This window comes from Leptinotarsa decemlineata, unplaced genomic scaffold (genome assembly GCF_025532065.1).
Source record: "Leptinotarsa decemlineata unplaced genomic scaffold, Ldec_3_MD MMD2_tig00000505_RagTag_RagTag, whole genome shotgun sequence".
In the NCBI taxonomy this organism is placed as follows: Eukaryota; Metazoa; Arthropoda; class Insecta; order Coleoptera; family Chrysomelidae; genus Leptinotarsa; species Leptinotarsa decemlineata.
The window spans coordinates 11141393-11164533 of NW_027412549.1; the positions used below are offsets into that span (position 1 = coordinate 11141393).

At 34.2% G+C, this 23141-nt stretch overlaps 2 protein-coding genes across 3 annotated transcripts in view; both read left to right on the forward strand.

The window, feature by feature from the left end:
• The window catches only part of Megf8 (Multiple EGF like domains 8), a 68976-nt gene that overhangs the window by 23370 nt on the left and 22465 nt on the right, over window positions 1-23141 (forward strand). For both annotated transcript variants that reach the window (XM_074173937.1, XM_074173936.1), the window contains exons 9-15: window positions 5090-5354; window positions 9384-10137; window positions 14237-14381; window positions 14520-14804; window positions 14914-15174; window positions 19059-19435; window positions 21799-22003. In XM_074173937.1, coding sequence (XP_074030038.1) covers window positions 5090-5354; window positions 9384-10137; window positions 14237-14381; window positions 14520-14804; window positions 14914-15174; window positions 19059-19435; window positions 21799-22003 — 2292 coding nt within the window. The remainder of the gene's footprint in view (window positions 1-5089; window positions 5355-9383; window positions 10138-14236; window positions 14382-14519; window positions 14805-14913; window positions 15175-19058; window positions 19436-21798; window positions 22004-23141) is intronic.
• On the forward strand, window positions 10174-14228 carry LOC111503296 (ubiquitin carboxyl-terminal hydrolase 10-like). The gene has a single exon (XM_023157566.2). The coding sequence runs from the start codon at window positions 11255-11257 to the stop codon at window positions 12698-12700; it is 1446 nt and encodes a 481-aa protein (XP_023013334.2). The 5' UTR covers window positions 10174-11254; the 3' UTR covers window positions 12701-14228.

Sequence of the window (23141 nt, forward strand, 5' to 3'; positions counted from 1 at the left end):
ATGTTAAACTTATGGTAAGATACAACTATTCACATGTGTCACCAATTTCACCAAAATCGCTTGTGAGTGGAGAAGCATACGTCCTCTTTCATGAAGGGGATGGAACAAAATCGCACCATTGAGACAACTGAGGGAAAGTTTCTTTGTGCAATTATTATTTATTTGTTGTTTGATCATTTCAAACAAATATTGAAAAAAAATCAATTAGATAACTTCCCGAAGACAAACCACATATCAGAATTATTAAGAGCTATTTCTGAAAAATATGCAGAGTATATCATCGTTAGGTGGGTAGACGATAGCTGCTTTCCTGAGAGAGATACAAAATAATTGTTACCAATACAGGGTTTCCAATAAATGTGTGACAGGCCAAACATATGTATTTTCAGATAGAATGATATCGTGTTAGGAATCACACGTTAAAAGGTAAGGCCTCGTTAGTCCTTAGCTCGCACCAGTTACTACTTCTGAGGGTTGTCGTTCCTAGGGGTGCGATAGCTGGTTAAAGAAAAAACCATATTTTGAACATATATTTTTTAAAACTTGATTGAATTTCTTATGCAGAGCGCTTCTCAAAAATATAGGATTGTTTGGGTTTATACCGAGTGGTTCAGAAGTTATGGTGTAATTTATGTCAAAAAAATGGGTTGATTCAAAACCAATTATCTTCTACTCAGTCAAATAGAATGAGGAAATTTTTTAACAAAATACCCTTGATGTTAGTGAATTTTCATTTCGTCTCCATACGTTTATAGAACGGCGTTTTTTCTATACAGGGGTAATAATAATACTTTATTTCCGTGTAGACAATATACATTGTATAGGAATAGTCAATAAAAGAAATAAAAATAAACATAAAAACATAGTATAAGAAACATACAAGTTGAAACAACACCTTAAAACTAAAATAATACTCTACTTATCTAATCTAAAAAATTCATTCAATGAATAAAAACATTGTTCAATTAGAAAACTCTTTAAATTTCTCTTAAACATCACATAATTATGTTCTTCCCTTAAATGATCGGGCAGTTTGTCGAATATTTTTATTCCAATGTATTCTGGTGCAAATGAAGTTATTCTTAGTCTTGCATATGGCACATGAAATCTATTTTTTGTTCTAGTGTCATAGTGATGAACATTTTTATTCATTTTGAAATGTGTTTTGTTTTTGAATATGTAGCTGCATATTTCAAATATATAAACAGATGTGACTGTTATGATGTGATGATTTTTGAAAATTTGCGTTTTTGAGCAATGAATACGTTATGAGTCATGGATGACCCACCCCAGAAGCAGACACCATACCTTAGTCTTGAATCAACTTGAGCATAATAAATGTTCATTAGTTGAGTGGTAGTTAAAACTGTCCGCAGATTCATAAATAGAAATTTCATTGAATTAAGCTTAGAAATTAGATGCTGGCAATGAGCATTCCCGTTCAAGTTTTCATCAAGAAGAATACCCAGGAATTTAACACTTTTATTCGATTTTGAGTATGTCACATTATCAGCACTGAAACTGAAGTATTTCATCCTATTTTGTCTATTATGAAAACGAATAATATTTGTTTTATCCGAATTGAAAAATAAATCATGATAATTGAAAAATTCTGATATATGTTCAACTGCAGAAACACATTTGTCTTTCAATATTTCATCAAAACAAAACTTGTCATCACTTTTTTCTCAGTTTTTTCAAATAGCACACCCTGTGCGTAGGGCCATCCCACACTATGATCTTTCATAAAATGTAGGGATTCACTACCTGATTTCCATCGGAAATGTATGTAGTTCTTGGGGAAATAATGAAAAAGTAATTGATTAAATCTGACTAGAATTTTTCCTCAGACTTCGATAATTGCTTATACTGTAATATGACCAAAAACTTCTTTGAATCAATCTATTTTCCTTCTAATTTTTTCAGTTTTTCGCAGTAGGGGAATCCCTCAACAAAATAATAGAAACTCACGTTTTTTTACTCCTTGTGCTCATTCTCTCTGTTTTCGGAAACATCCCTTTTGAAAACTATGGAATCGTATATTCATTGTATCACGATATCGTACTGCAAATTATGTTACTGGCTGAGAGCAGCTTATGTAACATCTACTCGGAATGTAGATCATTTCAATTATATCAAATCACCCTTGGAAAATTTTAATGTCGTAGGTATGGGCTTGTTTTATGCTATGGAAAATGATATTGGTTTGCTTATAGACTGATTGAGTTAGGGGTATATTATACTTATCAAGACTAATCGGTCCCAAAATCTCTTAATGTTTGTAGAAAAAAAATAATTCGAAAAGCAAGAATTTAAATTGGCCGCGTGTCTGTTGACCAATAAAATTGATTGTGTCTAGAACGGAGTTGCCAAGTGTATTGGTTTTTAATATCCAATCATAGATCTGATAATCCAATTTGACAGACGCCATTTTTGTTGTTATTGTTGTCAACTCGGTGTGTATACAACTGTTACAATTATATAATTAAAGAATTTTTTTTGTAAAAGGTAGGTCTCGGCAGGTGCCTATTTTGCTGCATATTCCGTGTCATTAGTTTACATTCCGAAAAATATTTTTTCAGGTTATTTTTGGATTGATATGTTCTAGCTAGAGTAGCTACATTTCACTGTACATATTTTTGCTTCTCTTTTCAGTCACCATACTGCTCCTTGGCCGAGAAAAATAAAAATTAAATCAAAACTTTCCATCCTTCGATAAAAGACAGAGTCTGAAATGAATGTCATATAAATAAAAGGGATCTACTAAATATACCACCTACCGTTTCAATTTTTCATTCTTCATTTCGGTACCAAAGTATTGCAAATTTTTCAAGTAAAATTCATCGATCATTTCAAAATCGACTTTTGGTAAAGTGTCGGGAATCAACTTTAACAAAACTAGGCTCAACATTAATTTTGAAATTATTTTAACATTGTCAACAAACTTGACATTTATTGAGAAAGTGAATTTATAATTGAAATTTACTATTTTCTTTCCTCGAAATGAAATTGTCTACTGAAGAAATGATCTACATTCTGGGTGAATGTGACAGAAATTGTTTATTAGCCAGTAGGATGTATGCTGTTTGATATCGAAACTCAAGGTCTATACAACCAGAGAGTTTTTGGAGGTTTAAACAGACAGTGTCAAGCATTATAAAAAGTATGTAGTAAATAAAATTGCAAGAAATAGGGAAATGAAGTAGCGATGATGTTTTCAACAGTTGAAAATCCTCATGTAAGTATGAAGAGAGTTTAATTTAAGTCGTACTTCCGTGAACAAAATGTTCATCAAAAATAAAGTTTATCCATACCGAATTTCATTACGTCAAGAACTTTATAAAACAGATTGTGATACCAGAGTTCGGTATTGCGAACATTTTTCGAATTCAATAAGCGAAGAACCGATTATTTTGAAATATGTTTTGTTGTCTGACGAGTCCACATTTGAAAGTAGTGTCATGGTACTACTCAATAGAGAACCCTATTGGATGAGAGAAGTCAATTACCAAAACAAATGGTCATAACTGTTTGGGGAGGCATAATTGGGGATTAGGTCACAGGACCCTATTTCTTTGATGGGTCTCTGAATGGAGAAATTTATAAAGATTTCCTCTGAAATAATTTATCAAATTTATTGGTGGATGTACCGATTGACTAGGCATAGGTCATATTATCATGATGGCTCGCTTCCCCACAACCAAAATTGGGTGAGGAGGTTTTCAAACAGGTGGCGTAGGAATAAATGGATTAGAAGAAATGAACCCATTCACTGATTTTTTTCTATGGAGAAATATGTTGAAGGAGAAGTCTATTGAGGGAAACTAACGATACCAGAATATATGAATAATAGGATTAGAGAAGTTTTTCGTTCTATCTAAAGATCAACTTCAATTGAAGTTCGAAGGGAAATTGTTGATGGACTGTATTTATGCATATCTCAAAATGAAAGATTGTTCGAACGTCTATTGTAAATTTGTGTGTTCAAATTTTTTTAAATTTTGTTACTTGTTTTGTTGAGCACTGAACAAAAAAACATTATTGGTTTTATTTAGTGACTTTGTCATACTTTCTTCAAGAATCAGATACATTTCCGATGGAAATAAAGAAGATATTCCCTACATTTTCTGAAAGCTCTCAGTGTGGAATATTCTAGGATGTTTCCATGAACGGAGTGTATCATTTGAAAAAACTGAGGAAAAAAGTGATCCTGAGTTTTGTTCATCCCTGTATAGAAAAAGCGACGTTTGGTAAACTTATGAAGATGAAATCCAAATACACTGTTCTCAAGGATATTTGGTTGAAAAATTTCCTCATTCCATTTGATCGAGTAGGAGAAATTTGGTGTTGAATGAACCCATTTTTTGACATAAATTTCATTATAACTTCTGAACCACCCGGTATAAACCCGTACGATTCTATATATTTGGAAAGCATTCTGCCCAAAAACTTCAATCTAGTAAAAATATCTGTAGTATTCTATTTTGAAACATAAGTTCGGTTTGTCACATATTTATTAGACACCCTCTATATTAGTTATAATTATTGAAACATGGCTTTCATTGATCTCTACAACTTCTTCCTGAAACATTTTTTGCATCTCTAATAGAGAGACAGCTATTGTTTACCCATTTATCGTTGATTAATCCTGTATAGGTATTAAATTCTATTTTATAGCAAAGCAAACTAATTTTAAAGAAACAAAAGCCACCTCCATAATACGTTAATAATTTTCAAGGGACAATAAATTTTTACATTTGTTTATTTGTAAATATTTATTATAATGAATATAAAACCTATTTTTACCATTTACTTTAGATATGCATCGATAAAAATTAATTAGAGGTGTTATTGTCTTGATATAATGTTTATTTGAATTCAATCCATAACTATTTATAGGATTTTATATTTATATTTAAACTTAAATTTAGTACGGATCTGTCTTTGGCGCCAATACCCCTTATCGCACTGGCTTCATTTGCACGCGTCGATAGTCCTACTTATGCACATTCCCTTGGTTTCTACTTCCACGGCACTAATGGTGGTGATATATGTTTATGACTATAAAATTCATTATGTGTAATTTTAGGCCAACTTACAGTTCATTACAAGCAAGGCCTGTCAGGTGAAAGCTTCAGCGCTATGTATAAAGTGATGAGCTGTGATAATTGCCTACCTCCTCGGGAATGTCGCAATGGTCAGTGTGTTTGTCAAGATGGCTTGGTAGGGTTTGGTTGTGAAGAGGCAATATGTCCAAAAAACTGCAGCCATGATATTGGCCGGGGTTCATGCGACAAATCATATGGCAGGTGTCTCTGTACAGAGGGATGGACTGGGCCTTCATGTGAAACAAAGTACGTAAAGTTAAAAATATTTCAACAACTATAATCGGTTTCACAAATTTTACGAAAGGTACACATGTTCTTTAGAGTTATTCAAAATCAGTTTTTTTGAAGCCAGTAACTTATGATGAGATAGAAGGTATAATTAATGATTTGAGTAAGGAAAAGGCAAAATTAGTTGAATCGGAATTCACACCTCTGCTTCGAAAACTTTTTATTATGTTGTTTGATTCTGGTAAAATTCCTCAAAAATTGAAAATTGCCAAGGTATTACCAATTTTCAAAAAAAAGAAAAAAGATGATTTTAACATCTGTTTTACCAATTATATCCAAAACTCTTGAGAGAGCAATGAATAACAGATTATTGAAATATTTGGAATCCATTTATTTCTTGTATCCAAATGAATATATCTTTTGAAGATCTGGTGTTACAGTGTGTGATGATTTGAATATGATCTCTAATATTCAGGTAGAATTAGATGTGCAAAAAAAATGTGACCTTGTTTCATTGATACTGTGAATCATGATTTTTTTTGACAAATTATTTAATATCGGTATTAGAGGTAATGCATTTTTATGGTTTCATAATTTTTTGAGTTATAGGAAGCAATGTGTGTTTTTGAAAAATAAGTAGAGTGCGTTAAAGAAAATTGTTTGCGGAGTACCGAAGGAAACTATACTCTTTCTCATTCATATAAATTCCATTTCGGAATTACGACTTTTTGGAAAATTTGTAATATTTGCTGATGACACAAATTTGATCTATTTCAATGAAGATTCACAATTTGATACACCCACAAATGGAAGCTGATTTAAAACAAATTGATATTTGGCTTAATATACACAAATAACTTTGAATTCTGAACAATCTTCATTTATGTTTAGTTAGTGTTAGAACTCAATGAAATTGAAAGGTCCACTAGTGTCCAATTTTTAGGTTGACATACAGATAAAACTCTTTCTTAGAATATCCAGATCAATGTATTTTGAAGAAAAAAAATTGAACCAATCAATGGGATTCTATATAAAATATGAAACTATATTTCTTTGAAACATCTAAAGCTAATTAATTTACTTCTCACTCATTCATTCAAAATTACAGTATTTAATTAGTATATGGGGAACTGCTTCAAATACAACTTTGATACCATTGGGGAGTTTACAAAATAAAACTCTAAAATGCATTTTTCATCTACCTTTATTAAAACCAACTAAAAATCTATATAAACAGAAGCTATTACCCAATGTCAATTCTTTTTATAAATCGAAAGAATGCACGTGCCTGCAGTCTTTTTTAAAGAATAAAAAACATTCCACTATGAAATTTATAGAACATAGAAATGTACATGGTCATCAAACAAGATAGTTCAATAAATCTCTTAACAAAAAATGTCAAATCCACATTTTCCAGAAAATCTATATTTCACTAAGGAACTCTCACAATTTTTTTTTGTTGGAGAAATGAACTCTTACTATTGAAGATTTAAGATTTTGTTTTGTCATTAATTAATTTTGTCTATCTGTGGCTGGTAGGTCCTACAAGAACGGTTAAGTGGAACAAAATTTGCCTTTCAGGGATGTAAAATAATGAATGGTATTCTCAGATCGATAAAATCACCAACCGTTTCTGAGATATTTGCAAAAAACTGAAAATGACAGATTTTGTTTTTTGTACTACCGCCTCCAGTTTCAGTAATGTAAAAAAATGACAAAGGAACTTTTTGCTTTATTTCATGTTTTTCATAATCTGGATCAACCCATTTTTCAATGCGACGTTTCGTTCATTGAAATCCATCATCGATATATTGTTTTTTTATACGAACCTGTATATTTTTATTATACATTGTAATTACAAATTCATTGACATATTACAACATATGTATTTCTCGACGTTTCTTCCATAAAACACCACCAAAATTTCATCATTTAACTTTTTTTTCAATGAGAAATCAAATTTCTGAATATCGTTGTAAACACATAGTTAATAGTATCGTAATACACTACATTGAAAACGAAGCAGTTGCGAAAGTAATAAAATAATAAATCGTAGAAAATGAACATCATGAAGGAATGCCTCACGTTACATTTTCAAAGTTACCGTCTTACGCGTTATTGCATCAAATGTTCAAATTGTCTTCCATCATCTCCCAAACAAATAATAGTTCTAGAAATAGTGTGCTTGTGGCAGTTCTCTCACACCTGTGGAGTGATAGCCATACAGGCACTACTGATTGAATCTTTCAATTCCTCAATATTTTCAAAACTTGTTCTGAATACTTGAAGCCCCACAACGAGAAACGTGGTGATTATTCAATAGGACCGTTATATCCTATCCATCTTCCTGGCATAGTTGTATTGAGGAAATCTCTGCACATTCTCCAGCGATGTGGTGGAGCTCCGTCGTGTTGGAAATACTCGTATTTTTTCATCAGGCTGAGTGGAAAATCTTCAAGAAACTCAATTAGAGTCCCTGTTAAGAAGTTCAAGTATGATTCCCCGGTCAGAGAGGTTTAAAAAAAGTGGGGTCCAATAATTTTATTATCAAGAATACCAAGGCATACATTAACACCATATCTCTCTTGAAAATTGGTAACTCTATGTATATATTTATTTTCTTGTCGCCAATAATAATGTATATTCCTGTTGAACCATCCGTTACTGGTAAATATACGTTCATCACACCACAAATTGTTTTTGCAAATTTCATTATTTTGGCGAAAATTTCTAATGAACCATCTACAAAAACTTTTCTCCTGGTGAAGTCCGTCAAACGCAAATGATAGACTTTCCTGACTCGATAAGGATTGAATTTATTTTTCTTTAAAATTTTCTGTACAGCATAGTGGATACGGACGAATTATGAGCAATCTCCCCCAGGGATACTTCCTTGTTATCAATTTTTTTATTTTCCACAAATACTGAATCAAATAATGAATATCACTTTATCATTATTGTGAATCTTTTTTCAACGCACCTAAACCACCGATTTCATTATCGCCAGCATATTCAGTAACCGTACATTTTCTTTTGGGGGTTTTTCAAAGGATCCATAATTTCTTAAACTATTTTCAATATGTTGAAAATATCTATGATTAGGTTGTCGTCGTTCAGGATACAATTCCTGATACATTGCCAGAGATTTGGTAGCATTTCTCAAACATCTTGAATAAAGAATCCATAATTTCGTAAACTATTTTCAATATGTTGAAAATATCTATGATTAGGTTGTCGTCGTTCAGGATACAATTCCTGATACATTGCCAGATATTTGGTAGCATTTCTTAAACATCTTGAATAAACAAAAAGCAAATCAACTTTTTGTCATTGGAAAAACTCATGTTTTTCGTTCAAAATCGCTCACCAAATTGAATAACTGTGTTTTATTTTGTGTTTGACATTCACATTCATGTATTTCATGGCTAACTTTAAAAAAAGAAATTATCGCTTTTCATGTTTCTCCTGAATATCATCTATGACTTTTTTGATACAGTATTTTTATTAGTTGATTCTTGTTGATATACTCATTTTCTGAACAGGCAGCTACAAATTTTCAAGAGATATCGGAAAATTATGAATGGTGATATTGATACAGAGATTTTTGGTCTCTCTTTTTCAAGACTACCGTGACAGAAATCTATTTGGATCTCTGTGAATATAAATATTTAGGATCTCAATGAACATCACCGACGGGAGAACTCTTATTTGGATTTCATCGATCTGAGAATACCATTATGTTGCATTCCTAAAAAGGCAGTTTTCAGTTCATTTAACCGTCCTTGTAGGACCTACCGTTTCCGAAATAGCAATAGTCGTATCAGCTAAAAAACGGCCATAAATTGGGAAATTTGAAGATTCTGCAAAACACCTGGGAACTCTCGAATTCGTCACTTGAAATATTTGGCAATTCAACCTAATTAATTTCCCGTTATCTTGTGACATATTAACTTATCTTCAATAACTCTCAGCCTAATACCATACCTTCATATGGAATTCAATTTTCCAGAGTCTGTAGTAATTATTTCATATTTAATTTTGTTTTAGGCAAACAAAAACCCAACTTATATTCACCGAATTATTCAATACTGTTAGTTTGGCAGATAGTTTGGAACACCTTCGGAAAACCCTCCCTCGTTTTGGCCATTCGCTTGTTTCAGATCGTAGAGGAGCACTGTGGATGTTTGGAGGTTATTCTTTATCGCATGGACCTCTCAACGACATCAGACAGTTCGATACTAAAAATCTAACTTGGATGCAAGTGACGGTTGAGTCCACACCTGACGCCAGAATGCCAATGGGGAGATATTTCCATGGTTCAGATATTGTCCATACCCAAACCATTTATGTTTATGGTGGATTGACCAAGAAAGTAAAAAATTTCAACAACAGGACACTGGACGATTTCTGGCAATTTGATATACAAAATCAACGCTGGAATGAAATAGAGAAAGGAGACTTGTGGCCTCCCGCTGTAGCTGGTCACACTTTGACTTATCACAAAAGTCAAGACTGCTTATTATTGATTGGAGGGGTATCACCGCAAAGTGGTTTTTTGAATTTTGTGTGGGAATATAGGCTGGAAAAGAAGCAATGGCAACCTATGAATACAAAAGGAAAAGGACCTCCTGGAATCTTTGGGCATACTACGGTTTATCACGCACAAAGTAACAATGTTTATGTTTTTGGTGGTGTGTTATTTGAAAAACAGTTGGCAACTGTTTCTAATAATCTTTTCATGTTCAATTATGATAATAAGACTTGGACTAAACTGAATAGTCTTGATGGTGCAGATCACTGGGTAAGTATATTCAGAAAAATTTTGAAATTTCCAAATTACTAATGGTCATCTTCATTATATCATTATCAATAATAAAACCTTTACACCTATCAACAATCAAAACCTTATTTTGTAACGTTTGGTAAAAAAATTGATGAATAGAAAATCCATAGGAACATGTGTGAATTTTAAAATTTTATTGAGTTTATAAACATTTTCATTGGTTCTTTTGATTCAAATCTTCAAATAATGTGTGGTAAACTTATGAAGTAAATCAGACCAATTTATTAAAAGATTGTTATAATAAAATTCTATATATTCATAAAAATGATATAAAGTATAGTTCACATATCCTCAATACTAGGAAAAAAATTAAATCATGTCAAAATCAAAAGTTTGCAAATCTTGTTAAAAAAATTATTCCATTCATTTATGATTTTCAATCGAGCGAAATTTCTTACCGGTGAGTATTTATTTGAGGTCTGCGAACAGAAAAAAGTCGTTTGTCTTGTAACATGGTGCGTTGTCTTGATGAAGCAAAATGTTTTCCTTTGCCATATGCGGTAATATTTTTGCAATCTCGACCTTCAAACGCCCCAATAATGCTATATAATATTCACAGTTGATGGTATTTCCCTTCTCAAGATAGTCGATAAATATTACACCACGCACATCTCAAACTACCGAGGCCATAAACTTTCCAGCCGATTGTTGTGCTTTCGGTCGCCTTGGACGAGGTTTGCCAGTTAGTCTCCACTCAGATGACGATTGTGTTGATTTCGGAGTGAAGTGATGGATCCATGTTTCATCCTTTATCACATATCAACTCAAAAATTCCGGTTTGTTATATTCAAACATGGCCAAACACTTGTCAGAATCATAAAGACGTTATTGTTTTTGGTCAATAGTAAGCTCGGGCGGCTCCCGTTGAAAAGAGCTTTTTCATAGTCAAAGTCTCGATGAAATTTTCTTTAGCCCACTAAACTGGTATGATACTACGGATTTTTCCCCAGCCTCTTGTGTTGAAAATTATCCAAACGTTAATGAGAGTAAATCAGACTTCAGTTCTAAAAAAATTGTAGAAGAGGACTTAACAGGCAAATTCAACACTAGCAGTTTCAACATCATAAAAGGACAAATGCAGAAGAGAAAAAATGTTCAAATCCATGAAAATTTTGCAGTGATTCCGCAAACTTCCGAATCTCCACCTTTTGCCAACAACCCGCACACTATGATCTTCCCGACGATGAACCACCGTCATTCGCCTATGTCTGAACCCGTCAACAATTTTGACGAAATCGCTACTGACCAGGATGCCGAAAATGTGTTCCACGATAATTTTCCCTTATGCCCCTTCAAGCTCTCCAGAAGGTCCCACCATTTTGTAGATCCAGACTGTTATAAGATGGGCATGTTTCTATCTACATATATGATCGACGGTAGGGCAGTGAACTTGCAGCCAAAGGGTCTGCTCAATCAAAACAATCACTGTTATGTCAACTCTATTTTGCAAGCCCTGATCGCACCACTCTACAACTTACTAAACAGTCTGAGTAAATACATCTCTTCGAACGAGAGAATGTCATCTACCCCGGTTATATTTGGAATGTGCCGTTTTGTGGAACAGTTTGTTCACCTACCTTCCTACTGTTTGACGAAAGACGGGAGAGTAGATAAAAATTCCAAGAATGGCCAAAAAGTTTCAATCAACACTGGCATCCCATTCGGACCGACTTGGATTTACAAAATGTTGCATAACATGCGGACTGACTGGATCGATGGTAGACAACAAGATGCAGAAGAGTTTCTAGGTTTTCTTTCGAATGAACTCAATGATGAAATGTTTGAGCTGAATGAGTTGGTTAAAAATTATATTAAAGATGAAAAACCTCTCGTTGACTCTGCTTTGAGCAATGATTCAAATAATTTATGGAACATAATAGAATCGAAAAATAAAGGACATTCAACCAGAAGGATCGACTTCACTAATACACCGATAAGTGACATCTTCGGGGGGCAACTAAAGTCGAGCATTTATCGCAACGTGGACCACATTACTGAGAATACCCAGCCTTTCCTCACCCTGCCACTCAACATTGAGAAAGTGAAGACCGTCAGAGAAGCGCTTAAGGTACTTGTCTCCAAGAACATTTTAGAGGGAGTGACTTCGTCGAAAACAAACGAGAAGGTCGAAGCGTGGGAACAAATTACGCTCTGCAAACTTCCCGTTATCCTTATTTTGCATCTGAAGTTTTTCAAATACATTAACTACCGTTGCACGAAGATTATCAAGGCTTTTGATTTTGAATTCGACTTGAAGTTTGATTCGACTTTGATATCGTCGGAAACACAGTCTCCAACAGAGAGACATTACAAGCTATTCGCCGTCGTTTACCATGAAGGCAAAAATGCCAACATTGGACACTACGTGACCGATGCTTTCCACGTCGGCTACAATTGCTGGATTAGGTATGACGATTCTTCGGTCAAGACCGTGCAAAATGAAGACGTATTGAAACCCCAGGGAACGCGAGTTCCTTATTTGCTGTTCTACAGGAAAAGCGATATTTTCCTATCTAAATAAGGTTGCGTCTGGAATCTTACGGAATTTCTCGTTTAAATTTTTATTGAAATTGATATTTTTTTTTGGTTTTAATGAATTATTTTATTCTTTCATTAGTGATAGGTATTGTTCAATTTTTAATGTTATATGTATATTTGATTTCGTTGGAACTAATTATAATTAATACTTATGCAATATAAATCCAATGTTACTGTCTCATTTGGACGTCCACTGGGTTCTGCATCATCGGTGTCTCTAATACCACGTTTGAAGTCGGCAAACCAACGTTCAATTGTTGTTAATTATGGAGAGGATTCCTTAGAACACTTTTCAAGGTATTGCTTCGCTCGAACGGTATTTTCTCCCATCAAGAAGCAGTGCAAAATTAAAACGAAATGTTTTTTGATCCACTCTTAGCACAAAAACTCACAAAGTTATGAGTAGGATATCATGAAATTTCAACATCTTTCTTTTGAAAGTTGGTACTAACTGAAAAAGCGGTGATTGCAATAAAACTAGCGCCATCTATATGTTAGACCCAAGATATTTCAGCCCAGGTAGTAACATTCAGATATTATAAAGAAACTTACCATTGTAATAAAATATATATTTGATTTATTTTGTAATATATGATTTTTATTGCCGCTCCCATGATCTAAATTAGCTATTAGACATCTCTGTGAGGGAAGTTGTTGTCGCCACTTGCCCAGGATTGTTCTTATTAAGAACAGGAGTAGACATGTTCAATCCATAACCCAGCTTAAGACCGTTGATGGAGTGTAAAATTATCAAATCGTTAATGTTCTCACTTTATATTTCTGAAAGATAATAACGTTACATTTATAACCTAGCTACTACAGCTGATGAGATCTGTGGCAGATCGAAACAGCGGTGTCTGGTATGTGATTTGTCAATCGTCATTTTGTCAATTCTCATTGTGTTATCGGAAGTGTTTGTCTTCATCAAAATAAAAAATGAACTTAAACTGTTAAACAACATGGGTGACAAATACAAGTCCTCTGGAAACCTCCATTCACTACATTATCTTTAAAAGTGAGGTCTGCATATCTCATCAACTTTCAAATTCAAGAAATCAGTGAAAAATCTGCCTGTCGATATATCCTATTATATATATTTTATCGAATATTTTTAATACTCTGGGTATAGTTTTTTGCTATATTTGTAATAATATCTGTCTTTATATCTTTTGTATTTGTTGTTTTTATCACATGATTTTATCGTTATATTTATATTTTTTTGGACTTTGTTGTCAATAAGATGCAAATTTTCAGATGATAAAGTATACATACTACATACATTGATTTGATTGTAAGACATGATATAAGAGATTGATAAATTGATATGTCTATTATATCATGGATGCAACACTTTTTACCTCTGGTATCATGTAATTAAGGGACAGTTGCAATGCTGATTAAGGAATACAGTATTATTAAATCATCTCCAATATTCCCTTGCCTTCAGTTCATGCTTCTTGAAAAAATAATGAAAATTAACTTGAAGTATAATGTGTTAATTAAGTGTTTACCATTTTAGCCTCGTCCAAGATATTTCCATTCAGCTGTTACCACAGACGACTACATGATGCTATTTGGAGGAAGGATGTACCCGTGGAACATAACTGATACTTTATATGTTTATTCCTATAACTGCAATAAATGGATGAACTTGATGTCAGATGGTATGTTTTGAGTAAATAAAATTTTATTCTCAAAATAGAAAACAAGTGAACGGTCTCAAATATGTTCATTTATATCACTGTACACTTCTTTTTAGTGTTTCATTAAGTTTCTGTATCAATCAAACCATTTCATTTCAGCTGTAGAGAAGGTGGGGCCTCCTCCAACTCAAACATATGCCCAAGCCATGACTGTCGAACCAGACGGTGATGCTATATATACAATTGGAGGTTGGGGAATTGATACTCAAAGTACTGTTTTGAGGATGGAGCTCCCAGCCGATTTGTGTAACTTGTTACCAAAGAAATTTAACTGCCTTCACATGGCTGGTTGCGGTTATTGTGCGAACGGAATCGCCGGAGATGTTGTTAGTGAACAGTGCCACACAAATACCAAAGAATGCTCTTTGGAAACTTTAACGAATGGTAAGTTGCATTATTTTGGAATATATTTTTTATGCTATTGACTTCGAAAGATTTTGACCAAAAATCCAACTGCTTTTAAACTTGCCTGATAACTAGAACTTTTTTTAAGCGTCTCTAATAACAAACCAAGGAGAAATATGTACGATGTACAACTTCCAAACTTCTGCAAATAACTGTTCAATATCTCAGGATTGTACTTCTTGCCTGCAAAATAATTGTTACTGGTGTCAGGAAAAATGTATCAGTAATAATAGTACTTGCGTGACCTTGGAGAAATGTCCGTACAACCAATGTGTCGCTACAGATTGCATTCAGTGTAACCAGATTCCTGGATGCGATTGGAACTTTTCCAGCCGTCAATGTGTATCAGGTGAGTTGAATGCTTCAAATATTTGTTCATTTTTGGAAAGTAAATTACCCATTAAATCCAATATGAATTTCAATTCATTTAAAAATTATCATATTATGTAAAAGGTCAATCGTTATAACTGGAGTTTTGGTAAATCACATATATTTATATATAGTTACAAAACTTTCTTTTGCATTGGTTTCACGACTGTTACCAAATACAAAGTGTCACATACACTAAGAGTAAAAATGGAAAGCCTTACAAATTTATGGATACAAAAAATGTTTAAATTTTTTTGACATTTTTCTCAGGTTATTGAAGTCATGTAAGACAATCAAAAGACTTAACCAAAAATATTTCATCTCTGTAAAACTAATTATTACAACTTTTTAAAAAGTTTTTATTTTATTTTGATCATTTTAGAAACTCAAAAGGTACATCTGTTTTGACAAATTTGCTTGTACTCTTACAAGAACATCTTTTAGAAACTGTTAGTAAGTTTAAACAATTGTTTATCCAAGAAATCCAAGATCTTATATGATTGAAACTTCATAATTCAGAACCAAACTTGGTAATCAAAATGTGCATAACCATGTAATAAAATAAATATGTGTCGACGGATTTAAAATCTATGAGAAGAAAAAAATTAATGAGATATTCAAAATCTAAACATACCAGGAACACAAAGTTAGAATGAGTTAGTTAAAAAGGAAAAAAAAATAATAAAGAAAACAAGTCATTGTGACATGAAATAAAAATTAATTAATCAATGAATTAAGCAATGAATGAAATATCAATAATATGTAAACAATGTGAATAAAAATATAATAATGAAGATGAGTTATGAAAAATTGCAGCAAAATGTAAAAAGAGGCAAAACCATGGTTTGATAATGAAAGAGCATGATAACCATTTAAAAAAAAATATCTCAATTCGAATTATTGAAAAATACAGCCATTAAGGATTTTCCTGTAGTGCTTGTGTTTTGTCCTTGAAAAAATACAGCATCCAGTCACACGTGTCCAAAACTCGCACCTATCACAGTGAAATATTTATTTGTAGGCATATTCAGTGCACGCAATATCAAATTGACTCGTGTGACCCCCCATGCCCCCTCCCGGGTTGAGTGCCCTGAAGTAGAAGCTTCCCTTCCCAGCGATTTAGCGAGGAGAACCTACTACCCCACTCCATCCACCCCCGCTCTCCGAGCGATCCTCAACTTGCTGATGGGCACTTCAGCAAGATTGACATCTGACCTCTTTTGGTCGAAAGTCAGCCTTTAGGTGCTTTTACTTTCTTATCGAATCGTTGTTTTATCTGACTATTCCTAACTGAATTCAAGCATGGGGGCCCCCAAAAACTAACCGGCGGCTTTGTGTTAATGCATCGAGCGTTTCTCAGTGCATCCAAGAAAAATTTTTAGAGTCGCGATCGCGGTCGAAGTGTTCTTCGCTGAACCTACCTGGAAGAGAGTGTATCTGGTTAGTGTTATACTTACCTAAGTCGCCTGACGGCGACTAACGGGGGCGGTCTGTTATTCTGTTTAGTCGGCCTGGGATGTTTGTCCCTTTCTCGGAATCTGGGGTCATCCATATTTAACGCATCGTGTAGATCGCGGAACGCTGGATTTGAGTGCTTTCTGCATGTTCTCTCATATACACGTCCACATATTGCGTGTCCAGGTCTATGTCTCTGTATATAAATCTATTGGGTATATAATAAAGTGCGTTTACAGCGGCCCTCACGCTCGCATTCATAAACGATTGGATCTTCTTCCTGTATGTCTGCGCACACTGGCCCCAGGCAGTTCATGCATACAGTATTATTGGCATTAGAATCGTTCTGATCATTAGTAACTTGACTTTCAATGCCATGTTACTACTTCTTCCTATGATCGGCGCCAGACGTCGTCTGGCCATTCCTATTCTCTGCTGTTCGTGGGCCTGGAATGTTAGTTTCCTGTCAAGGATGACCCCAAGGTATGTCGCTTTGTTTGTCCACGGAACCTCTTGTCCGTTGGAGGTGACGTTGCCTTCCGGTTGTACGAACCTGCGAGTGAACAGTATCGCCTGACTCTTGTCAGGGTTGATACTGATCTTCCACAGGTTAGCCCACTCCTCCAATCTGTCTACCTGTTGTTGAAGGTATCTCGTAATGTGTGCTTGACTCGTAGATCTCGCCAGCAGGGCCGTGTCGTCCACGTAGAGCGCCAACTTGTTAAAAGTTGTTCTCTGGCTTGGGCACGTCTGCCGTGTATACGGAGTGAAGTGTGGCGAAAGGACTGCACCTTGCGGGACTTCTGCCTCCAGTAGTCGAACTGTTGATAATTCGTCTCCTACTTTGCAGCGGCATCGCCTGTCAGCTAGAAAAGACTGAATTAATCTTATCATTGGTTTTGAGTATCCAAAATCGCTCATCTTGGCCAGTAGCCCGTCATGCCAAACTCTGTCAAACGCCTTGGAGACGTCTAAGAAGATAACTCCGGTGTTGTATCCTTTGCCAAGGTTGAAGCCTTCTGTCGCAAAGTCCACTACCCTCAAGACTTGTAGCTCTGTTGAGTGTTCTGATCTAAAACCGAATTGTTCGCCGGGGAGGATCCCTAACTTTCTAGTTTGTTCTTCCAGTATCTTCAGGATGACATGCTCCGCCACTTTGCTTACAGATGGCATTAAGCTAATTGACCGGTGGTTCGCTGGAAACAGGTGGTTCTTCTTGGGCTTCGGTATGTGGATTACCGTTGCCTCTTTGAACGGGTACGGGAAGTGTTGCAATCTGAGTATAGCATTTATGATGTTGGTTATGGCTGCCATACCCTTTCGCGGCAGCACTTTCAGTGCTCGATTTGTTATATTGTCTGGGCCTGGTGCTTTCCGAGTGGCAAGACGTCTCAGAATGTCCTTCACTTCCTCAGGCGATGTCGGGGCCAGGGGTTGCGCATTATCTGTCTCTATTTCGTCTACCTCGTCTGTGAACGGGACGTCATTCTCTCTGCACTGCCTTTCGAAGTTGTCCGCGAATGCTTCCGCCTTCTCCTGGTCAGTGTAGACAATTCCTTGCTCGCCGTGTATCCGTGGGCAGGGTCGTCGAGGTCCATTTCTGAGTTTTTTCTGCATATGCCATGCAGATCGATCTTCAGTGCTCAGTTCTTCCAGACGGGTGGTCCATTGTCTTTCTCGGATCGCTTTCAGCTCTTCTTTCAGTATCCTATTTGCTCTCTGCATGCACCTTTTGTCCATAGGTGCACGTGTCCTTTGGTACTGTCTTTTCAGGCGTCTTCTTATTCTGTTCTTATTAGTTCCATCGTTTCTGGTGGAAGATGCTCTTGGAAGTTATAGCGCGTGGCTGGGACTTCCCGCGCGCTTCTTTCCGTTGTTTGTATGATCGCCTGCTGAAGCTGGTTCGTGGCGTTCTCCAGATCTGTTTTTGTCTCGATGCGTGGTATCTCACCCAGCGCATCGTGTATGGCTCGCTGGAATCTTGTCCAGTCTATGACTCGCCATGTTGGATTATCTGTTTCCACTTCACCCCTTCCTATTGAATAGGATGGGGTTGTTGACTCGTGTGAGTGAGTGACCCCTCTCTTTTATATGTTCTGTCAAAGGGTGGGGATGGGAAAGATTGCATATGCGCCCTCAAATCCAATTCAGTAAAGGCATACTCGTATGATATTGCAGAAGGTCACTCAAAGTCAAACGAAAAATGCACTCTAAAAGCATCTTCGTCCATGCAACTGAAGGTCGTTCAAAGTCAAATCCTCAAATCTTCGACATTGCCGCGTGACATGGCCCAAGTTCATTCAAGGTCAAAGCCATCTTGTAAAAAATATGATTCTAGAAGAAAACTTGTCCACGGAGAAGTTCATTACATGTCAAATCCTTAATTATATTTTCATAATTACTTTTCAGTTGGTCAAGAACAAGAAGTAAACCATGTATCATCGTGTCCACAGCCTTGCATAAACTATTCAACCTGTAGTTCTTGCCTGGAAACACCTGATTGCCGCTGGTCTACGCAGCTGGATGAATGTGTTTCTGCCTTTTACCAAGATGTTTATTGTGCGGGAGGAGTATGTGGTCTAGTTCTTCAGTCAGATGAAAGACAGCACTGTCCAGAACCATGCAACTCGTTTACTCAGTGTTCTAGTTGCTTGAAGCATGCCCATTGTGGGTGGTGTGCTCTTCCTGGTCTCGGTGGAGAAGGCATTTGCACAGAAGGTTCTAGTGAGAGACCAATGTCTGGAACTTGTGATGAAGTTTACTTTGAGACAAACCATAAACTACTGGTAAATATAAATACTCATGAATATTTTGGTCAGTCATAAAATTGAGTTGATTTCTTCATGAATTACTTACAGGAGATTTCTAGAAATCACATTTGGGATTTTTTCCATCGTAATTTTAACTGCAATCTCATTGCTCATTGTTCAAATTATCCCAAGAAACTCATATTCATTCAGGGATAAATGAAAATACAGTAGGAGGAACTGCAATCTCATTGCTTATTGTTCAAATTATCCCAAGAAACTCATATTCATTCAGGGATAAATGAAAATACAGTAGGATGAAAAATGAATTAGTTAGATGTAAAACAATACTTGTTAATAAATTTACTGATGTAGCCGTTAAGATGTGGTGGAAGTTCATCATGAAAAATTAGAAATGAAATTTGAGTTTCATGGTATTAGTTTGAAAATGTCCATATAGGAAGAAACTTCAGTAACGATAGTTACAAACAAAAGTGGTAAAAAACATAGAAAGTTTCATTTCTCATTTTTTATAATACTTGTTAACTGTTGAGACATTACTTTCTTTTGATGAAAAGGATTTTTTGAATATTTTATTTTTTCCGTTTCTTTTGGCAAATTATTTTGAATGACAACTCAATTATTAAGAAGGTATTTCTGACTGGATCTTTGCCAAATCAAAATCATCAATGTGGAGTATGGGTTCCAGAAAATGTTATCCAAAATATCACTCAAGTTATCTATTTTGCTGTATAGATTATCCTTAAATATTTTTGTGGTACGTGATTGCTTATTCTATATAAAACCCCAATAATTGCCGAAATTGTTTTTGTAGAATATGATCTGACAAAGTCGTATCAACTTCCACACAGTGTGTGTTGAGTGGATAATCCCACACACTAAATATATTTGCTTTATTTCATTTTCTTTTCTTCAAATTTTATTTCTTTAAACACACTTTTTATTAAAGATCTCTTGAATTCATTTTGAGTTCATTTTGACATTAATCTTAGTTTAATGAATTTGTAACTTAAAATCATATTACAACATCACAATTAATATTCCATACTATTTTTTTCTCAAATAACATAACTTTCAAATATAATGAATTACTTCAGTAATGAGGTCTTTCTAATCTAGTCAAATATTAAGAAGTGAAGGTATTGATCATATATAAGTGAAACATACTGGGTTCAAAAATTTCAAATTTCAAACTAACATATTTATTTGGAGCTGATATTTTCAATTAAAAAATAATAAAAAACCTATTTCAGTTTCACCTGAAATGAACACAAGTCAATTATTTGAAACAGAACCTTGTATATTTCAAGACCATTTGAAAGAATATAAAATTCACTTTTTAGCAATATAATATAAGTATCTATTGTTTTAAACTATAATATTGAAGTATACCTCTTGCACCACAAATAAATGTCAAATTTAGATACTGTGTATTTCATTTTTATGTGCCACAGAAAAACTGCATTTTTTATTTTTGACATAAGCAATTTCATAAATAGATAAAGTGGAGGGAGCTGTGAAACTTTCACAGTTTTTTACTGACACAGACAAATAAACCTCATAGTATCTCCTGACATTTTTTAGTACAAGTTCAAAAAATACTCCCTATCAAGATTTTTCAAATAATTGAAGTGAAATATATCATTCAAAAACGTTTTTGAAAAGTATGTGAATTGGTTCTCTGTTTCTCACAACAAGTTGTTTGACGAACATAGAACCATAGATGACATCACAGTGCCGCCATATTGATGTTGGATAAAAGGGCACTTACAGCATAAGAATTTTGAATAGAATATTTTTTTTAACCATTAGATAGAATATATAATTCTCATTTTATATAATTGAAAATAGAATTTTATATTCTATCGAATAATCTAGAAAAATGTACATGTTTCTATTTCAAATTCTTGATTTAAGTTAATTTCCGATTAAACTGAAATAGGTTATTTTCATTAGAAATTTAGGCTCCAAGGAACTATATGTTCGTTTTGAACTTCAAATATCTTACCCCAAAAACAACTAGATGGCGTCTTGTATAATGAGTTGTTACTATCTGGTGTTATTTAGTAAATCTTTCCATTTTTTTTCAGTTGTTAGCCTGAATCTTTTGAACAGATTATCTCTGTTGAATGGTCTGTCTCCTTATTATCTCTAGAAATTATAACAATAATTGCCAATGTCAAAGAATACATAATGGTACTATCTTGGAAAGTTGTTCTTAACCATTATACATTGCTTTGTGAATTTCATGGAACATAAAAAATGGTCAATTTTTGTTATTGGGAAGTTTCAGTGATCAACATTCTGAATGTATTGAAATTCCACATATGCTTTTTTATTTGTGTTTCTATAAATACACTCATTATTATATAATTTACTAGGAAAAAGATGAATCACTTCTGAATATCAGTATAACATACGAATGGCATTATGTAAAATGCCCGCCTGAAAATGAATGCAATAACGGTCATCACAGTTGTGTTGAAGAATCTGAAATATGTGTAGACCTTGAAGAAGGTTTCGAATGTCGATGTGGTCCTGGATACAAAGCTGGTCTGAATGGATGTGAACCTATTTGTTCCTTGGGTAAGTTCTTGCATTGTAATTCTTACTTGAGATCCATTTTTCTTTCATCACAAGTTTTTTCCTGTTAAATTACTAATTACTTACTTACTCCAGACAACTTTCAAATAATATTTTTGATTTTGACTAGGACTTGAAATAATACTAATCAGCTATAAAAAAACATAATACCTGAAAATTGTATCTCATGAGTTTATCATTAAATAACATTCTGCATTTATTTTCTATGAATAGGTGTGTAATCTAAACAATTTTAGTTTAATATAATATCAAAATAGGATGAACCAAAGAAAACAAAAAATATAACTATCACTGGAGTAAAATAAATCATTGGGCATGCATACTTTTAAAATTTTTTTCTCATCAACTTGCTGAGTAGAGTTACTGGTATTTCTAAAATTTTAAATGGCAGTCGTGATTGACAAACACATTTTGTATAATAATTCTTGTTTGATTGATGATCTATTCATTTTGTAGCAATTCATATTGAATATAGGATAAAGAAAATAACTTAATAAGATATTTGTTATTCTCTGAGTTTTCTTTTGGTTGTAATCTGGTAAAATTGAGAGACCATTATGTGAAGTGTAAAATTACATTTTTATTCAATTGGTCTACGTATTTTTGTCATATATATTTTTGTATTTGGAATATAGCAGACAATATTCTTCAAGAGAACTGCTTTTTATAATATCATATTAATATTTAGCAAGCCTACTGTCAATAATTCAAGGTAGAGCTTCATTTTCTACCAGTTTTCCTGATTCGATGTTATTGTTTGCCAAATCGGCGTTTTTTACAATGCCAGATCAAACTTTTGAAGCTGAAACTTCATCTTGTGATTTGAGCTACATCGAATTATCTGTTGATTTTCTAATACATTTCACAATATTTTTGTGGGTTTCTAGCAGAATCACCAGACATTCTTTGTCCTGTTTGCGAAAGAAAATTCATATACAGGGTGTTCCATCTCAGACGAGCCACCCCGTATATTTCTTATTCCATAGTAAGTGGAAAAATTTCCCGAATGATTTTGTTTGGGGGACATCTTTTGACGTACATTTTAGGCTTGAACGAGCAACCCCTTAATAGGGGGCTATTCAACCCCTCAAACTTGAATAGGGGAGAGGGGTTGAGTGAT